Source organism: Odontomachus brunneus, unplaced genomic scaffold (assembly GCF_010583005.1).
Source record: "Odontomachus brunneus isolate Ranch 3 - 2012 unplaced genomic scaffold, Obru_v1 Obru_scaffold_069, whole genome shotgun sequence".
Classification (NCBI taxonomy): domain Eukaryota; kingdom Metazoa; phylum Arthropoda; class Insecta; order Hymenoptera; family Formicidae; genus Odontomachus; species Odontomachus brunneus.
Window position 1 is genome coordinate 380,249 of NW_022639519.1, and position 18,641 is coordinate 398,889.

Here is an 18,641-nt window from a genome sequence, read left to right on the forward strand (position 1 = left end):
ATGGAAACCACACTAACTTTAGGAGTCATTTCCAAGAGCTGCGTTCCAAAACTCTACTCGACGGGTAGAGTAGCATTTAATTGATCAATCAGAACAAAGATAACTAAAGCCAGTGGCACACGGTGCATGTTTTCGTTCTGGATTGCTTGCTGGGTGGAAATACTCTGTTCTGATTAATACATTTCTGAAGATAAATGGAAATGCACCAATTAAAACAGAGTATTTCAATCCAAGGGAACTAGCACGAAACAAGCACCGTGTGCCGCTGATTTAATAGCGTGTTCGACTGGCCCTGGGTTAATCGCTCCGAGAGCGATTATTGACGTCATAAGTCTCTATTAGCCAATCATAAAGCTTATAAGTACTTGTTTGACCAATAAACGTATTGAATAAGAGACAACGCACAAGCTCATCCGTAATATGTTACGTTAGTTAAATACTGACAATATCTGTATGTAAACTTAAACTTAAATCAACGCACAAAGAAATCCGTAAACTTAATATATTACGGATGTCTTGTGCGAAGGCTCTTAAGCCCGTACAGACTATGGATTAAGATTGAGATTGAATTGAAAATTGGTCAATCAGAGCAAAGTTCACCAAACTTGAGCTTAGTGAATTTTGCTCTGATTGGCTAAATTTCAATTCAATCTCAATCCTAATCTATATTCTGATACGGGCTTAAGTATTTTGGAACGTAGCCTAGATTAGTACTCTGATTGGCTCATGTCACCACGCGGACCAATCAGAGTACGTTGGAGTGAGTAGAAGCATGTTGGGACATGCGACGCAAAAAAACCTTAGATTACATATCTTGCATCTTCGTGCATCTTCGGTGCATGTTCGTTTTGAAAACTTTTTTAAATGTAACGTGTTATGTGTGATGAATGTATTCAGTGTAACTGAGTATTTGAGAAAATTGCGGTATAAAAATTATAACCCTGGGTCAGCACAAGCAGTAGCAATAACAGAGATAGTTTGAAGAACTTTTTAAAATAATCTGTAAAAAAATATATTATTAATGCTAAATTAAACCTTAAAGGAGACTCTCCCTGATCTTTTGCTTTCGCTTGATCTTATCAACATGGAGGATATAGAACATTTCATAAAGATCTCACAGCAGAAGAGACTCCTTAATCAACATAAATTAAAAGAGCTCGATAATGAGCCTGACGACCATAAGAAATTAATTAAAGAATTGCGAGATTTACAAAGTACATATTATTTTTATTTTCTAATTACACACTTCAAAATACACAATATAAAATAACAGTATATTGATTATTTAGATGTCCGTTTTATCACAATTACATATTGATGCATTTTTTGCAGAAGAGACACAGCAGAGTAAGGAAAATATTACAAAGCATCTCAATATGATTACAGCCCATAAGCACATTATACATAAAATTGTGCATTCCTCGGAACATATTTCAGGCTTGCCTGTACCACATAATAATGCACAGTACAAATAAAATTCTTACTTTTACTTTTCTTTAGATATAACAATTTTAATCTGGTATATTTTTCCACAGAGATGTGAGAACAATGTTTGCTGAAGCCATTAATTTTCTGAACAATATAGGAGATACTTATGAAACATTGAATAATGTTAAAGAAAAAGATGTGAATTCTTCAGAGCTGATTGAAGCTGTGGTAAATATTGGGAATTATTCAGATATGAATTTGCTAAAGAAAAAATGCCACAATAATTGTAACTAAATCTTTCAATTTCCTGTTAGACAACATGTACAGGAGCTATAGGAAGTGAACTGTATCAAACAAGATGTTGCATTGCTCAACTGGAAGCATTGAAAGAAAACATCTCTGTATTTGAGCAATATATTTTAGGTGATAGCAGTAGAAACAACAGTGGTAATATTTCATGCTTGTAATAAGCATGTAATTTTTGCAATATTTGTGTATATTAAAACAAAAGATATATGTTATAATTATATCTAAAAACTATCTTTTTTATATTATGAAGAAAAATGTTGTATGTGTGTAATCTACTATATAATGAAAAAATATTTCCAGATGAGATTATGGATTGTACAGCACATGGTGAGTCAACAGACAGTGGATCAACTATAAAATGATATGTACATCAATATTTATTGCAACTATTAGAATGCACAAAATATCAGATATTTTTTTGAGAAAAGTATACAATATAAATTTATCAGATGTTATCAAAATTTCATGGCAGTCATATATTGAACATTATCTAGTTGGTCATCTAGATTTAACTTCAACATTACCAATTGAGGGTCTACAATTTCCTGAAACAATTATGTGTATATATTATAATTATATATAATATACTATAATACTAATATAATATAGTATAACAATTATGTATATATAATTGTTTTTTTCACTACATTACAAATATTCCTTGATTTTATAAATTATTTCACAATTGTCTTCTTACTGTAAAATGAGTAGTAAGTTGAAATGCATTTTGCTGACTAGACAATGCTTGCTTCTCTGTATTTGTTTGTTCATAATTGTACGGAATATTCATGTTTGTACTTTTCTCCAATTTTTCCACTTGTGCAGTTCTTAAGGCTAACCTCTCGCTAAAAAATCCAAAGACATTTGTAAATATTAATTTTGCAAAAATTTATATATCGCGTTACACGCCATTTCACCTCGCCATATTAAGTTTTTGTGCAGTTGTATTTTGCCGATGCGCTAACACACCAAAGTGCGCATCGAATGTGGCCTTGTGCTCATTTTCGATGTGACGAGCTTCTTCTAGCGCCTTCACGGCTTCCTCATTTTTCGCGTATGCTACCTGAATAGCAATTTAATCATGTTAATTTCCATTTCTCAAAAATATTACCGCACAATTTATTATTAATAGCTGCGTTCGACATTGTAAATCGAAGACGTTGGATTGCTCTTTTACTTCGAAAATGCACAGAAATGAGAGAGATACGAGTATCTTTTTCATTTCTATGCATCTTCGAGATGAAAGAGCAATCCGATGTATCCGATTTACAATGCCAAACGCAGCTATTATTACCTGTGTAAAATTTTCGAGATCTTGCGCGCGTGCTAAAAGGCGGTATTCTTTTTCTTGCAAATTCTGCCGCTGCATTTCGAGATCTTTGATTTTTTCTTGCCACTTTAATCGTTCCTGATTAGCGAGCACGGTAGCATCTTGAGCTGCTTTCATGGCGGCAGCTAACTAATATATGATTTGTCCTATGTAATTGCATTATGAACCATATGTCGCGGATTTATTCTTTTGATTTACCTCTATCTTCGTAGTACTGTCGGAATTAGCTTTGATCGTTCTGAGAACTTCGTATTGCCTCTTCTTAGCCGCAATCATCTCTTTTTCTTTTGTCAAAGCTCTTAATTCTTTTTCTTGTTCATTAAACCACGATTCTTTTAAAGCCTAAGGATATATCGATATATTGTTATAAGCTTTTAAAGGAGATAGATGATTTAATAACATATATTAAGATTATGTTATACTGATTAAGTTACCTGTAAATGATTACGTTCCCATTGTACTTTCTCCTCAAATATCTCTCTTTCATGAGACAGGAATTGTTCTCTTCTTTTTAACGTTTCTAACGCTTCGTTGAGCATGGTACTTTTCTTCTCTAATTCAAGCACCAGCTGCGCAACGTGCGAGTCCAATTTGTCTGCTATCTTCATCATTCTGTCACGTTCCTGCACTAGTAGCTCCTGTTGTTTCTTCACATCTGCATATCGTACTATATTATAAAAAAAAGAGTTTATAAATTTATATTATAATTCTAATATTATAATATTAAAAATAATTACTTCTAATTATTTGCCTAAAAATTACATATTAACATACTCTGTACATCTTCTTCTTGGTTTTTCAAGTGATGTTCCCTTAACTTTACACTTTGGCCGTCTCTTTGGTCAGTCTTTTCTTGCACGTTTTTTATATCCTCTATAATGAAACCAGCTTTCTGTAACAAATTCTGCAGATCAGTCTTGTGGGTCGCTATAGTCGTCATAGCTAAATTCTCAACTTCTCTCATTTTTAATAGATTCTCTATTGTATCAAAATGCTCCTTCTGTAACAGTCTTATATTTTGCGAGTGTCGCTCGTAAATTTCTTCTATAAATTGCGCATGTTCCTTCTAAAACAAAACGGTTGTAATTTAAGTTGACGTCAATTGTAGCTATAGTTAGCAGCAATTAACGATAACAATTTCGAAAGACGTTTATAAGATTATTCATTACTTAATGAATAGTTTGAGTGCTTTGTATATTTAATATATTATATAATATGTTTAAACTATATCATCATGTATAGTTATTTCACTATAGTAAGTCAGTCTCTATTGGCAGTCAATGTGTGTAACGTGTCAAGAAATGTCATACCTTCAAATTCTGTATTTCTTCCTTGTAGAACGTTTCAATTTGTATCCTCTCGTTTTTCAGTTTTTCGATCTTTGCTTCGTAATCTGTCTCTAAATATTCAAGCTCTTGTTGCATTCTCTTCTCTAATGTATCTGTTCTTTCTTGCAAAAATCCTATTTGTCGTCTATAGAAAAACAATATGAATAAATTTCTGGAAAGAATTGTTTGCATTCATATTCAGTCCAGTAATTACTTACTTGTATGACTCATCTAGAATCATTATTTCATTTTCGTATTTCTCATTTAAACTGTGTATCGTTACCGACATGTGGGACTTCTCTAATTCTAACTTTTGAATTACATTCTTGTATCCTGTTTCTTTGTGAATTAAATTATCGTCTACTGAATTTCTACTCACATTAGAACTTGAAACAACCACTGTATTGGTCTGCATCATGAAATTAAATATAAACATTCGATCTGACAACAAAAATTAATTACATGTTTTTTAAATAAAAGTGGCCTACCCTGTGGTTTCTCTGATCTTCTTCAACTGAAACCTTCCATTTTTCCTGTTCATTGATTTCTTTCTGATTGTCCAATGATTTCATTAATTTTTCTTTTTCCTGTGGCAATGATTCGGATAGTCTTGATTCTTCCTTTTGTTGTATGTTTGCTGCCTGCATATTATTTTTTTTGCATTATGATATTGATAATCATATAAGTAATTGCATATTTATAATACCAAATTTGAATAAAAACAAAAGAAACGCGAGTTTAAATTCTATCTTTACTAAATAAATAATATTCTTTACCTCTTGAACAACCTTGTCAGAGCTGGATCTTCTATGTCTGCTATACAATTCCTCAATAGGTGTTGCTCTGTCTTGAGTGTGATCGGCGCTTTTATCTTCTGACGATTTTTTAATCTCTAACCATTCTGGCAAATATTCCTTAGTCTCGGATTTCCGTCTAATTGAGTCTGCGGATACTGCATTTCTTTCTATTGTCTTTAAAATTAAAAAAACAATCATGAAACATAAATCAGACAAGAGAGTGTGATTAATTATAGTTTACACTAACAGATTGTTGAGTCTGGCTGGATGCTGTGCTCAGAGATAACAACCCCAAAGGATCATTAATTATCTCCGAGCTTCTTTTGCCTCTGCGAGGTTCTCTGGTTCCAAAAGCTGTTGGTGCATATGTGGAGAATTGCGACTGTGTCCTAGAAACTTCAGTGACTGATGCTTCTTGTTCTGGCTGTGTGGATTTTTTGCTAACACTCAATTCCTTTGAAGGAGATGTGTGTAGCGTATCCCCAAACAAATCTTGCATAAGTGACAACTTTTTTGATTTATCATCTAATACTTTCAGCTTTTCACTCCCTGCAGAATATTTGACAATTAATTTTTCTTTTCTTGTGTGCTGTTTTCAAAATTGTTTTCCTCAGAATTAAGTTTTTAAAGTATTAACTGATACATTCTTTGCATCCAAATAATTTTTGCCTAATTTATTTCTGTTTAGACCTTTTGAATATAATATGGATTGAAGTCATTTCCTTTCTCACCTGGCTTTGAACTCGATATTGACTCATTGGAAACCTTTGTGTCAAACAAGTTATCTATAATATTTCGTTTGTCTCTTACTGCTATTGGATTCCTTTGGCTTGATGGAAAATCATTTTTATCTGCTAATAAATCAGCTAATGGATCGTCCTCATCTATGCAAGTAAGGAACAAATATTCAATTAGATACATTCATACATTTTCATGTAATGGACTTGTTTGAAGTTTTATATTAATGAATGTATCAAATTGAACCTGCAAATGTAATTCTTTTTCTGCCATCTTCTGAGGATGGATTTCTCTTGAATGCATTATTAAACAACTTGTCGTCCAAGCTGTCCATGTCCTCCACCATCTCTACTATTCTCGCCGCATTCACGCGACTGTCAGCGAATCACAATACGCATTACAACTTCTACTTTATATGACCTTTAGGTTATATTCAGTATTACTTTAGTCTCTCATTGACAGCAATCGACTCATCAATAAAATACATTGTTCACTGCAATTGCTACAAATATATATTAAAAAATGCATCATGAAAAAACATTATATATATGTAATTAACGTCGATATTGTTGACTAAAGTAACCTCATTTATCATCGCGCAATTGAGTTGCTTAAAGGCCGTGGCACACGGAAAAACTTAAGCAGTAAGACGTAAGCAGTAAGCAAATTGACCAATCACAGTCATTGATTCTTGGACCGTAACAAGAATCAATGATTGTGATTGGTCAATTTGCTTACTGCTTACGTTTTACTGCTTAAAGCCCATTTTACAATTGCGTGAACGTGGATGTAAGTGGTTGTAAGTGATTACGACAACCAATCAGAGTAAAGCAATCAGTGAATAAAACATTCGGATTGGTTGACTCTTAAGGGACGTCTATATTGGAAGTAAGCAGTAAGAAGTAGGAAGTAAGAATAAGAAATTGACCAATCATAGTTGATTATTCTTCTCACATTCGACTGTGATCGGTCAATTTCTTACTCTTATTTCCTACTTCTTGCTACTTACTTCCAATGTAGACGTCCCTTTACGTTCACGATTACGCTTATGCAATTGTAGAATGGGCTTAAGTTTTTCTATGTGCCACCAGCTTTATTGATTGAAAACATTTCACACCGCGCGCATTTCCATAGGATTGTTCTTTAAAGTTGAACTCCCTGCACTAGTACGAGGAACCGACTTTAGATCTTAAGCGTCTTCTACAATGGCAGTAGGAGTAATAGTAAAAAATAAGCAGTAAGCAAATTGATCAATTCTATTCTCACGTTTCAAAAATAATCGATTGTGATTGGTTTATTTACTTACTGCTTATTTCTTACTACTACTCCTACTGCCATTGTAGAAGACGCTTTATATTTAAGACTGTTTTAAGTTCATCTTCAGATATTCCGTAGCCAATGAAATAATCCGTTTATCATCTGAAGATAAACTTAAACCGTCTTAAATATAAAATCTGACTATGAATACCCGGCCTTAGACTCATTATTTCAGCGAATTTTTTCTACTTATAAGAAAAATACAACCAAAACGCTTGAAAGAGGTCATTTTTAGCTTTCTTCACAATGAACTTATATATGTATCGATATATATCGATTCGTTCAGTTTCTGTGAAAAGAAACAGATCTGAATGGCGATTGTGTTTTTGTTTTAACATTAAATATTTCGGTGAGAAATAATCGGTTTAATCTGTCAGTGTGAAAATTAAAGGGAAAGTCTATATTTTTAAACAATAGAGTACAGTGAGGTAAATTAAATAGCGGGGAAATTTAGATAATATTAAGCGTTTGCGACAATTTTAGAAAAATATGATATATAGTATAGCATAAAAATATGAATATATAGCATGCTAACCTCAAATATAAAACAAGACGTCTCATATTTTTCTGAAATTGTCGCAAATGCTTAATATTACCCAAATTCCCCTGCTATTCAATTTATCCCGCTGTACCTTATGAGCTTTTAATATGCAATGTTTCTTTCACATTATACAAGACGAACTTAAACACACACAAAATTTGGACATTTTATATTAAAAAAAAAAAAAAAAAAAATATATATATATATATAACATAGAAATTTTAATTTGTAAAATATTTCTTAAACCGCCTTGTTACTATTATTTTTATAGACGTTATAGCCAATTGAATCTTCCGTTAGTGAAGATTAAAATCTATTTGTAAATTTTTATTTGTAGTGCATATAACCAGACTGTATAAACATTTAAAGAATTTAGAGATATATCATTTTATTTATTTTAAATGAATCTGAAATGTAATTTAGACATTTGTGTTTTACTTATACAGTAATTTCACAACGCAACTAAGAACAAAGCCTATATGTTTCTTAACGTCTGAGAAACATGAATACAATCCCTTTTTCAGGGAAAACTATGCAATTATTTCCCGCATGGAAAATCCAATGAGCATATGATTCACTATTGGAAAGAAAGAGAAGGAAAATAAAAGCTGTCAGAAAGTGCTGGAAGTGCAACTGAGTACAACTTACCTTTCTCTTCAAGTTATCGACGCTCATGCTTGTTTTATTACATATGAAAGTCATATAAGTAAATAGGTATAATATAACTATCCTTTTTAATTGATCTTTGTGTTACACTTCCCACAATCTTTTACAAGAGTTTTCCCCTCTTTCTTCAAATCCCAATGTATTCATTTAATTCTGAGTTCAGACAGTGTAGGCGAGTGTAGAGAGGGAAATGGTAACTCCTATACAGTCACTGGACATTCCGATTCGCCGTCCGACGGCTTAGTGCTTAAATACCCGTTATTTCTGGCAGAGTTGTGTGTCCGCTACTGTGCCGTAAATTCAGGTGTGCGTCGAGTGGATCGCGTTGTCGCAGCTGTAGATCGACTGAATTCAACAGTCCATGTAATTGGGACAAGTGGAGAATGTAGCAATATCGAGTGGACGCTCGTTTCGTCGATGAGCAGTTTCCGCGTTTACGTTGTGTATGTTCGGTCGATTTATCTCGTCGATTCTCCTCGTTACTAAGAGAGAGAAAGAGAGAGAGAGAGAGAGAGTGGGCGGATCGAAGCGGAGAACACATTCGACAGGTAATAACGACGTGAAATGATGATTGCCGTAATTTTTGGAGGTATCCGCGGGAAAGCTAAACACAGTTGAAAATATCAGTATATTGTGTTGACAGTGGAATTGGAATATTAGTGAAGGAGATAGACAGAGATAAGGAGAAGAGAAACGTGATCCTCATCTGAAAGATCGAATACAGGCCGATGATCGGCGATTTCGCCTTCTACCGAGCACGAAGGGCGAAAGGACATCATGTTGAGATTTCTATCGCGGCGAAGAGCACGCAGCGTCAGCGGCCAGACCTCGTCACAAATAAAAAATCAAAGATTACCCAGTAATAAAAACGTCGTACAGTGTAGGGTGGTGTTGTTGGATGGCACAGATTTGCCTATAGAGCTGTCAGTGAGTTAACTGAAAAAATATTTATTGAATCTGCTCTGCAGACCACTAACATTTTTTTAAACATTTAATCTTTCTCTGTCTTTCTTTTTCTATTCTAATATATATTCTAATAATAAAATAATTACTTTGTTTTATACAAAGTGAAATAACTTTTATTGTAGTTATTGTCATAGGATTGTTTAATTTGAAAGTCTTGATACTTAGCAAAAGCTAATTTACACTTTTGTATTTTCTCTCTGTATAGATGCTTTATAATTATTGACTTTCTTTATAGAAAAAAAATACTGTATAGATGCTTTATAATTATTTATTTTCTTTATAGAAAAAAGCACTGGCTAGTGACTTATATGAGCAAGTATTTTATAGCCTAGATCTAATAGAAAAGGACTACTTTGGACTACAATATACAGACAGTAATAATGTTCAGCATTGGTTAGATCCAACAAAACCCATCAAGAAGCAAGTAAAAAGTATGCGTTATTGGTGGTTGTTCAATTTCTTACAAAAGTGAGCACATACACATATACATAAAGATATCAAACTAATAGATCTGTTTGTTGTTTAGTTGGCCCACCATATACGCTCAGACTCAAAGTAAAGTTCTATTCCTCTGAGCCAAACACACTGCGTGAAGAATTGACACGTTATCAATTCTTCCTGCAGTTGAAACAAGATGTTCTAGAAGGTAGACTACACTGTCCACATCAAGTTGCAGTTCAATTAGCTGCTCTAGCACTACAGTGTGAGTATTTTTAAACTGCATCTACTGAGAAAACTAAGCAATAATTCTCATCTGACAGTTATCGTTTGGTAGATAATTATTTCACATGTTGAAGACAAATTAGCTCTTTTTTTGCCTTTAGCTGAATTGGGAGATTACGATGCTGCTATACACAGTGCCGCAACAGTTTCGGAATTTCGTTTTGTGCCTGGGCAAACAGAGCAGATGGAACTGGAGATACTAGAGGAGTATATGAGGACCTCAGGCCTGAGTCCAGCGCAGGCAGAATCCTCATATCTTAGCAAGGCCAAGTGGCTGGATATGTACGGTGTGGACATGCATACGGTGCTCGGCAAAGACGCTTGCGAGTACTCGTTGGGCTTGACTCCTACCGGCATCTTGGTCTTCGAGGGCACGCAGAAGATTGGTCTGTTCTTTTGGCCTAAGATCGGTCGTCTGGACTTCAAGAAGAAGAAATTGACGTTGGTGGTAGTCGAAGAGGACGACGAGGGCAGAGGCGAGCAGGAGCACACCTTTGTGTTCAGGCTAGTGAACGAGAAAGCGTGCAAGCATCTGTGGAAGTGTGCAGTCGAGCATCATGCTTTCTTCCGTCTGCGTGCGCCGGTCAAGGGTGCCAGCGGCCGTCAGAACTTCTTTCGCATGGGCTCGAGGTTCCGTTATAGCGGCAAGACCGAGTTCCAGACGACACAGCTGAATCGGGCGCGCCGCACTGTGCAGTTCGAGCGACGACCGAGTCAGAGGTATGCGCGCCGGCAGAGTCATGTCCTACGCGAGCGGCAGCGTCAACAAGTCGAGCAAACGCAACCTACCCCGCCTCCAGGTAAAGCTGTGACTTTTTGTCAAGGTTGGACGTCCACGCGTAAATTATAATATTCCATGTTTACGTGTAAACATAACGTAAACTATGTATAAGATATCTATATAGACGATAAGTAATCTATAGATTTTGTTTACAGAATATATGAATGCTCAAAAATTAATTGAGAAAAGTTTATATTTTTATTCAGTCTTTAAAATCCTGATGTAACTATAACATTTCTTTATATACTTGGAAAAAAGACAGTGTATACATTACATAGACAGTACGTTTAACGATTCGCGTAGATGTAATCTCGAAATATACGGCACAACCTTGCTTTTCGTTGCAACTTTTAAATTTCTACAATATAGAGTTCTTGATGTTCGATGAAGAACTTGGAAAATTATTTGCTCAGCCGAAGAAGAGCCTCTGCAGCGACAACCGAGTCGATGCAGCACCAAGTCCTCGGACTCGAGCGTCCAAGGTACCTCTTCGCCCTTAGTGGACTCGCTACTGAAGTCTCTCGCTAAAGATCAACAGCCTCTGGAGCCGAGGAATCAGACTACGGTTGCCAGCAGTGAGAAGGAGTCGGAGCCTACGAAGACTAGCTTGACTGTCGAGACTATTGCCAATCAAGTGCAGCTAGTGCCGAACAATCAAGTGGGCGGAACGTCGTCGTTGCCGCCGCGAACGCCGATCCCGCCAGAGTCGCTTAAGTGTAACATACTAAAGGCGACTCTCGAGCAGGGTAAGAACTCAAACTTGATCTCTATTACATCGACGGACGCGCCTGGGATCATCACGAAAAAAAATCAGCATTCAGACGCGGCAACGATAGTTTCTGTGGTAAGTCGTCATAGATTCTTTTGTTACTTTATAGTTTCTCGTCTCGTTTTGGTTCTGTCATTATTATTACGTGCTTTTCATTCATATAATTATGTGTACGTTTCTCGTCTTGCCCTTAGTCTCGTCTTGTTTTTAGTCTTGGATTAAAAGTTATATTAGATTGATACAAAATGTTTGTCGTGTTCTTTATGTCGAATAAAATAAGTCGAAAAATAAAATAGATATGGTTAAATAAGACAGAAGACAGAATTATCCAATTTTGGACTTACAATTTTTATGTTATGAGAAATAAGTAGCATTGATTCAGTATTATTTTAGACGTGTAATACAAGAACTTTCTATTTTGCTTTTAATGCTCAAACTTTCTATAAGAATTAAATCGAAATATAACAAACTTTTTGTACCAGACTAATATAATATTTCCTATGTCCGTATTATTACATACTACTCGCGCGATATTTGGAGCAAGACATTTTTATTAGTTCATATAGCAGCTTATTAAGTAATCGTATCATTTGATTGTCTCCTCTTTACTGTTTGTGCCCACACATTTTTTAGCGTGGCTGCTTCTCAAACCGCTAGCTGCCCAGCTATCATAATATGTTTGCTTTCTCGCTTTCCTCGTCGGATAGGGCGGAGACAAGCTCACCCTCTCCGTGAGCGGAGCAACGACCGCGGTAAACCCCGCCACGGACGACACGGTGACCGTGACGCATTTCTCGCTGGACAGCTGGGGTCAGATCGAGCAGAAGACCACACCCTTGAGTCCGAAGGTGTCGAATCAATCGCAGAATCCCTTCAATCCGTTCACCAACGATACTAGCAACGACAACGCTCTCGAGGCTGCCGAGGAAGAAACTAAGCCGGAGGATGACAAACAGAAAAATACGAATCCGTTCATCGACTCGAATCCGTTCCTAGGCATACTGAATCCGTTCAAGGAGCTGCAACAACCGATCGCGATCGAGAGAAAGATCGAAGCAGAGCCAGAAAAGGCCGGAGCGCGAGTCGTCAAGACGGAGGAGATACAGACGACCACTACGACGCTCACGCACAAGGTCAGTATTTCTTAAGCTTGCGAGCCAGCTGTGCAACGTCTCGTTTTGTTACGCAACGGCGCCCAGTTTCACCGATAAGCGAGGAAATCGTCTCCTAGAATGCCACAGTATGTCTCTTGTCGCTCGACGTTAATTAATTACCGGAGAAAAGCGACGAAAGTTTATTCCAGGAGTGACTTACTCGTTACCGGTGAAAGCTCCGTGAAAATCTGCTTCGCGCCCCATGTGAAAGTAGTCTACGCACTTGTGAATAGCGAATAGTCTCCAATGTTGCTTGAACCTATATACCGCTCTAGAAACCCTTAGTTAATTTATAATTAATTAGTCGTTTATAATTAATATATTATTTATAATTATATTTTAATTATAATTATATTTTTAATTATAATTATTATTATTTATAATTAATTAGATCGCGAACGATCAAGGATAGTATCTGGATGCATTAACGAATGTACCTTTCTGATTATTTAGCTGAGACAACAATTAGATTTATGCAACAATCTAAAACCGTTTTAGTAACATCCGTAGTCTACATTCACGTGAACAGCATAAAGCCGATTTAATAATTCCCTATATAATTATCGATGTTACATGTCGTATAAACAATTATGTTGTAACTATGTTATATGACATGCAACACTAATATTAGATTGGTGCAAAAGATTTGTCAAATAAAATTACTCAATTTCGAAAGATTAATCATATTTACTAATAAGATTAATAATATTGGTTGGGTATTTTTTTAATGTGTACGAATATTTAATGGAAACATGACAAATCTTTCACGCATCAAGTCAGTGATTACAATATCGAGTAGGTCAAATTGATTTTATTTTATATCATATAAACGTAGATTATCTTCAACAATGATGAGATGTTACTGAATCAATTTTAGGCTGCTTTGTAAACGCACTCAGTATTATAGGAACAGCACTCGGAATCAATTAGTGCCAGATGTATGTCCAGAATACGATCTCAGAGTTACAATGTATCGAAATGTACTGAGGAAGGCTCTTTCCCGTAGGACGAAAGCCCGGCGGCATCGGACATCAGTCCCTGGCTAGTGGAGGATCTGTTACAGAGTCCGGCACCTGATCAAACGCCCACCAAGCATACGGTCGTCACGAGAAAGACGGTGATTACCACACAATTATAAAATATTTATTGAATACAAAGGACACGTAATACATCGGATACATACCACACGTACGTATGTACATACACGCATACACTCACGTGCGACACAACGCGCTACAAGATAGCGCTGACGTGTGTAATTATTCCGGTCTTCCTCAGAGACTGCCTGTGTCTTTTCTACTTTGACGCGCTTATATAGTGCGTAACGTCGGTACATGACAGCTTGAACTAAATACATACACAAGTACTCGTTTGGAAAAATATTTTTTTTTACGAAAGGCTTCCAAATTGTACTCAAGTGTAAAAGCAGGGGTGAAGCATCGCTTTCAACTAATACACATTATCATTGTAAATTCTCGCGTTAGTTAATAATAACGCGATCGTTCGTTCTTTTCTCTACTTTTTATGCCTAAGGACTCACGCGATGCAACTCGCGTTCCAGATTATAAATAAGTTTAGTCTATTTGTAGCACCGCATTCCTTAATTGTACGATGCATTTGCCTTAAGCTAACGTGTCGATAAAAACAAGTGTCCTTACAACCTGCCAATATGTATTATGAGTGCACACGCCGCAGTCTCTTCATTTTAGCTGGGCTCTCCGTTTTTCACTCCCGTCTTTTTTTTTGGAAAAGATAGACGTACACTAGGATTCTGGAAAAGATAGACGTACACTAGGATTCTGGAAAAGATAGACGTACACTAGGATAAATGCCTTTACACTTCCGGTATCTGGAGAATTGGACTTTTTCGATCTGGCGCATCTTTTCTCAGCAAACGTGAATCGTGATTGTTAGTTACTGAAAGAACCAACAACTAACTGTTCATACTTACTGAGAAACGATGTGCCAGGTCAAAAAAGTCCAATTCTCCAAATATCGGAAGTGTAAAGGCATTAATGAATCTTAGTGTACGTTCAATTTGTTTCTTAGAAAAAAAAGTGCGGTGGAGTACAGCTAAGACGAGCGGACCTGCGTTTTTAACCGTGAGGCAACTATATTGCTCATGTCTCGACAATGAACAACAATGAATTTGAGTCAATGCATTTATATATCAGCCCTCATGAGCTAGCACTTTTGTGCTGCTTAGCCATTGTGCCTTGAAATTTGACATGAGATAGACAAATACACGTGTTTACGCGAATATATCAGACAAAGAAGAAGGGAAAATGTGTTCGCTGTGACTGATTAAAGATATAAGTATTACATTCCGCGCGTTACGGTAAAATATATATTATATCGCTTGTATCACGAGTTACATATAAATAATTGTTATGTAAGTAGACCTGGTCATAATTTTTGAGAACACTTTTATCGGCGAGGAATTGTAGATTCATTACGGATCATTGGGTGTGACTACTGACGAGGAATCAGTATTGGACAACACGACGATGATTATACCTACCTACTACTCTCTTTTTAAGATTTGTTCATAGATAATGTCTCTTTATCGTCAATGTACTTATGTACCATAATTCTTGCGACAATAATCGAGGAACAAATAGAGGATTACAACATGTATAAGTCGTCGTCAGTCTTAGGGCGGGGCACACTTCGTGCTCCATTTATACTACTACTATAGCAATCTAAAGAGCGACTACTAAATTGGCGTTTATACGAAACTGCAAACGAATTTTCGAATAAAAGTCTATATTTTTTTATATATATAATTCGTTCCTCCGTTTCTGAGTCGTATATCCTTTCAGTATGCCATAATTTTGATACGATTTAGAGATTTAGATCTATCAGCGCGCGCCAGGTTGTTGTTACGTTATACAGGATGTCCCGCTTTTTCAGCCTGTATTATTGCGGAATTTCATTGTGTTCCGCGTAACAACAACCTAGCCGCTGCCGCCGCTTCGAAGTGATATGACGCTTTCACATAGTACTTAATGCGAGCAATGCATTTAATCACACAAGCGGGACCACCAGTGTACTTAATTATCACGTAAAACGTTCGTTACAACGTAGAGAGGAAGTAGCTGGCCGCTTTAACTGGTTCGATTTTATGTTGCATTCTTGCAATAAGCCTAAACACATTGTGTCTAATACATTACGATAATATTTAACATTATTGCAACGTATTGTATCTGATCGAATATTTTATTGTATTTAATGTCAAGAAACCAACGACATATATTATATAATTTCAAAGCTAATATATCTACATTTATATTGTAGTGAATTATATCGATACCCTGATGTATTCCGTCCTATAAATGTTTACAATATACTCGATGTTACGTTACGATTTTTGCTTTTTTATTTTAATAAAATCAATGTACGATATGTTAAAAATACAAATCGATCACGTTCCCTGCGATTTTCCCGATACGATCAATATGATTCGTTATGATTCCCAGTGAAGAGAAAAATGTGAATCACTGATTAATAGAAAGATACTAAAAACGAATAAATCCTCTTCAATTAAATGCTCCTGCTGCAAACGCCACATTCCTAACAAAATTCTCGATAAAAAATGTTGGAAATAGACACGGAGCAATATAAATGACTAACTGGCCGTTCGGATTTATGACATTCTAGATATTTTTATTTCATAGAATTATGTTAGTAGATGGAATTTCTTCTTTCTCTCTCTCTCTTTCTCTCTCTCTTTCTAGATTATGCTACATGTATCAATCTAATCAACAGTCGTGTAATTTATATACTGGTCGTTCGAATATTTTCTTTAAAATACTCAGCATTTGCTTGTCATTTTCTTTTTAAATCACCTATTTGCACTGGCATTATGAATTGACGTAAAATCGATTACTAGGTTCAGGATATCCTGGCATACATACTATATGTACACCAGAGAGGGATCCCTTCACGTTACTATATATTCTAGCACGTTTCGTCACGTTTGTTAGTAAAAAGAAGAAAATATTGACAGACGTTCGCACCCGTAAATGCATCACTATTTACACGGAATGTCACTTCGTACATCTCGTTTGGCTAATTCGAGACTATTGCACAACGCGACTCGCGTAAAAAGGCATTTTGTTTATTCTCCTCGTCGTGTGAGGCCTGTGTCAATTCTCTAAGCGGATGAACACGTTTAATTAACGCTCTATCTAGAAATAAACGCCCCACGTTAGTCTGTTCACTATTTGCACGAAGAACTGATACCTTATCGTGGTATATCATCGAAATGTACACACACATGTAGGCCTTCCCGTAACAGCAGATCGCTCAAGTCAAACTTCCAGACTTTTATACGACGTCCTACAACGTATTGTGCATCGCGAGTTATTGCGTATTAGTGTGTCTGACGTGATCTACTTCCTCCTCCTTTTTGCCCTTTTCCTTCTTCCCTTTCTTCATCTTTGTCTTCTTTTTCTTCATCATCTTCATCTTCTATTTCTTCCTGCTCCTTTTTCTCTTCTATGGATTTCCGTCCTTCACAAAAGGATGCAACGTCGCGCTTTCTGCACACGATAGAATCGAGTATCAGACAGGCGTTTCCGTATTGTTCCAATGGTTGTCAGCCGGTTCTTGCCGGGACTGCGGTCGCGCATCGCCGGAGGATTCCCATATCACCAGGCTCACGGTGTCCGAATAATCCAACTCTACGCAGCAGCGTTCGCCGTCCCGCGGTAAACTCCTGTTAGACGACGGCGAACTGCTGTTCTCCGCACTCTCATGCCTGAACACACTATCCGACTGAGAGTGTGTCGGCGTGGACAGCTCCGACACTAACGGCGTGGACTCGTCGTCGCTCTCGCCACCGTGTGCCGGTGAGTTCTGTACACCGCCGCCGATCAAACGGTCCCTCAGCTTGGACAGCTTCTCTAGGCTGGAAGTGGGCACCTGTATCGATATCGCTACCTCGTCGTTCGACGTTGACGTAGAGATCGAACGTTTCTTTTTCAGGCAGGTCGCCGACGACGACGACGACGACGTGGTCTTTAGCGGTATGTTGTTGCCCATGTACTTCTCGTCGGTGGACTTGGAGCGAAAGGCAGGTTTTGGCGACGGCGGCGGAGAGACGAAGAGCGAAGACGGTCTGGTACTGATGTTACTGCCCGTCCTCTTCAGGGGCTTGTGTGAGCAAGCGGATTTTGTGCTACGTTGGGACGCGATGCTGCGCTGCGAGTTGGTGCGCTGGAGGAACACGGTGGAGTCGTGCGAACTGTCGTCCGAGCTACCTGGTTCGTCGCTCACTGGCACCCAGTGATAGAGCGGACTGGCCTGGAGCAGCACATACTCCGTATCCGGGATTGAGGTAGCAGCGGATCCTAAAACAGAAACTCGTTATAAGGTATGTTCTGTGCGATTTTCTCTTAAAATGTATACCTCTCATCACGTATCTCTTCGCGAGGCCAAAATGAAAGCGTACGCCGAAAAGTATAAATTTTGAAGTAGACGAATTCTTTTTCCGACAGACAGACCGAATGCGAGATCTCCCGCATGAAAATACAAGTATCTCGAATCGCGAATGAAAATGAAGAAAGTTACTTCTCTCTCACGACTGTCCAATTTTAATTCTTCGGTCATTGACACGCTTCGATCATAATGAGAATCATCTAACTGAACGCTGTCAGATACAAACTGCAAAGAAGGTAATGTCAGACGTCAGTTTGCAAGAAGATTTTATTGCCACTTGCCCTCGTAACATAATACTGCTGGTTAACATAGCGCTAATAATCTATATAGTAATATTCGTAGCGTACATATA

At 37.0% G+C, this 18,641-nt stretch overlaps 4 protein-coding genes across 17 annotated transcripts in view; 2 read left to right on the forward strand and 2 right to left on the reverse strand.

Annotated features, from left to right (window-relative positions):
- Nucleotides 1–749: 749 nt before the first annotated feature.
- LOC116846777 lies at nucleotides 750–2,363 on the forward strand. Its single transcript, XM_032821049.1, has 5 exons — nucleotides 750–1,214; nucleotides 1,333–1,465; nucleotides 1,536–1,656; nucleotides 1,743–1,875; nucleotides 2,038–2,363. Exons 1-5 carry the CDS (start codon nucleotides 1,085–1,087, stop codon nucleotides 2,097–2,099), a joined length of 579 nt encoding a protein of 192 aa, XP_032676940.1. The 5' UTR covers nucleotides 750–1,084; the 3' UTR covers nucleotides 2,100–2,363.
- On the reverse strand, nucleotides 2,085–6,633 carry LOC116846776 (trichohyalin-like). Of its 2 annotated transcripts, XM_032821048.1 has the most exons (15): nucleotides 6,514–6,633; nucleotides 6,177–6,432; nucleotides 5,924–6,076; nucleotides 5,440–5,741; nucleotides 5,172–5,366; nucleotides 4,884–5,036; nucleotides 4,614–4,804; nucleotides 4,378–4,540; nucleotides 3,842–4,133; nucleotides 3,502–3,734; nucleotides 3,266–3,409; nucleotides 3,032–3,196; nucleotides 2,655–2,800; nucleotides 2,435–2,582; nucleotides 2,085–2,282 (listed from the first exon to the last, which is right to left on the reverse strand). In XM_032821048.1, exons 2-15 carry the CDS (start codon nucleotides 6,274–6,276, stop codon nucleotides 2,193–2,195), a joined length of 2,475 nt encoding a protein of 824 aa, XP_032676939.1. In that variant the 5' UTR covers nucleotides 6,277–6,432; nucleotides 6,514–6,633; the 3' UTR covers nucleotides 2,085–2,192. The 2 variants fall into 2 exon arrangements, with proteins under 2 accessions (XP_032676939.1, XP_032676938.1); XM_032821047.1 differs by having other exon boundaries at nucleotides 6,177–6,561.
- A 2,020-nt stretch (nucleotides 6,634–8,653) lies between these two features.
- On the forward strand, nucleotides 8,654–16,211 carry LOC116846795 (band 4.1-like protein 5). 3 transcript variants are annotated; one of them, XM_032821086.1, is made up of 8 exons: nucleotides 8,655–9,002; nucleotides 9,098–9,381; nucleotides 9,704–9,851; nucleotides 9,947–10,123; nucleotides 10,245–10,943; nucleotides 11,338–11,768; nucleotides 12,401–12,826; nucleotides 13,725–16,211. In XM_032821086.1, exons 2-8 carry the CDS (start codon nucleotides 9,232–9,234, stop codon nucleotides 13,734–13,736), a joined length of 2,043 nt encoding a protein of 680 aa, XP_032676977.1. In that variant the 5' UTR covers nucleotides 8,655–9,002; nucleotides 9,098–9,231; the 3' UTR covers nucleotides 13,737–16,211. The 3 variants fall into 3 exon arrangements, with proteins under 3 accessions (XP_032676978.1, XP_032676977.1, XP_032676976.1); XM_032821085.1 differs by having other exon boundaries at nucleotides 8,656–9,002; nucleotides 13,854–16,211; XM_032821087.1 differs by lacking the exon at nucleotides 12,401–12,826 and having other exon boundaries at nucleotides 8,654–9,002; nucleotides 13,854–16,211.
- The window catches only part of LOC116846793 (kinase D-interacting substrate of 220 kDa), a 52,653-nt gene continuing 47,980 nt past the window's right edge, over nucleotides 13,969–18,641 (reverse strand). For all 11 annotated transcript variants that reach the window (XM_032821080.1, XM_032821079.1, XM_032821077.1 and 8 more), the window contains one exon: nucleotides 13,969–18,201. In XM_032821080.1, coding sequence (XP_032676971.1) covers nucleotides 17,414–18,201 — 788 coding nt within the window. In that variant the 3' untranslated portion in view covers nucleotides 13,969–17,413. The remainder of the gene's footprint in view (nucleotides 18,202–18,641) is intronic.

What these genes read in the sequence shown, in the direction of transcription:
- LOC116846777 (XM_032821049.1), top strand. Translation starts at nt 1,085, where the DNA reads ATGGAGGATATAGAACATTTCATAAAGATCTCACAGCAGAAGAGACTC. An exon ending in AGAATTGCGAGATTTACAAA is followed by an intron (nt 1,215 to 1,332) that starts GTACATATTATT and finishes CATTTTTTGCAG; the next exon opens with AAGAGACACAGCAGAGTAAG. An exon ending in TAGCAGTAGAAACAACAGTG is followed by an intron (nt 1,876 to 2,037) that starts GTAATATTTCAT and finishes AAATATTTCCAG; the next exon opens with ATGAGATTATGGATTGTACA.
- LOC116846776 (XM_032821048.1), bottom strand. Translation starts at nt 6,276, where the DNA reads ATGGTGGAGGACATGGACAGCTTGGACGACAAGTTGTTTAATAATGCA. An exon ending in CTGACAAGGTTGTTCAAGAG is followed by an intron (nt 5,037 to 5,171) that starts GTAAAGAATATT and finishes AATAATATGCAG; the next exon opens with GCAGCAAACATACAACAAAA. An exon ending in CAAAAACTTAATATGGCGAG is followed by an intron (nt 2,583 to 2,654) that starts GTGAAATGGCGT and finishes TGGATTTTTTAG; the next exon opens with CGAGAGGTTAGCCTTAAGAA.
- LOC116846795 (XM_032821085.1), top strand. Translation starts at nt 9,232, where the DNA reads ATGTTGAGATTTCTATCGCGGCGAAGAGCACGCAGCGTCAGCGGCCAG. An exon ending in ATTTGCCTATAGAGCTGTCA is followed by an intron (nt 9,382 to 9,703) that starts GTGAGTTAACTG and finishes TTTTCTTTATAG; the next exon opens with AAAAAAGCACTGGCTAGTGA. An exon ending in CGGCAACGATAGTTTCTGTG is followed by an intron (nt 11,769 to 12,400) that starts GTAAGTCGTCAT and finishes CTCGTCGGATAG; the next exon opens with GGCGGAGACAAGCTCACCCT.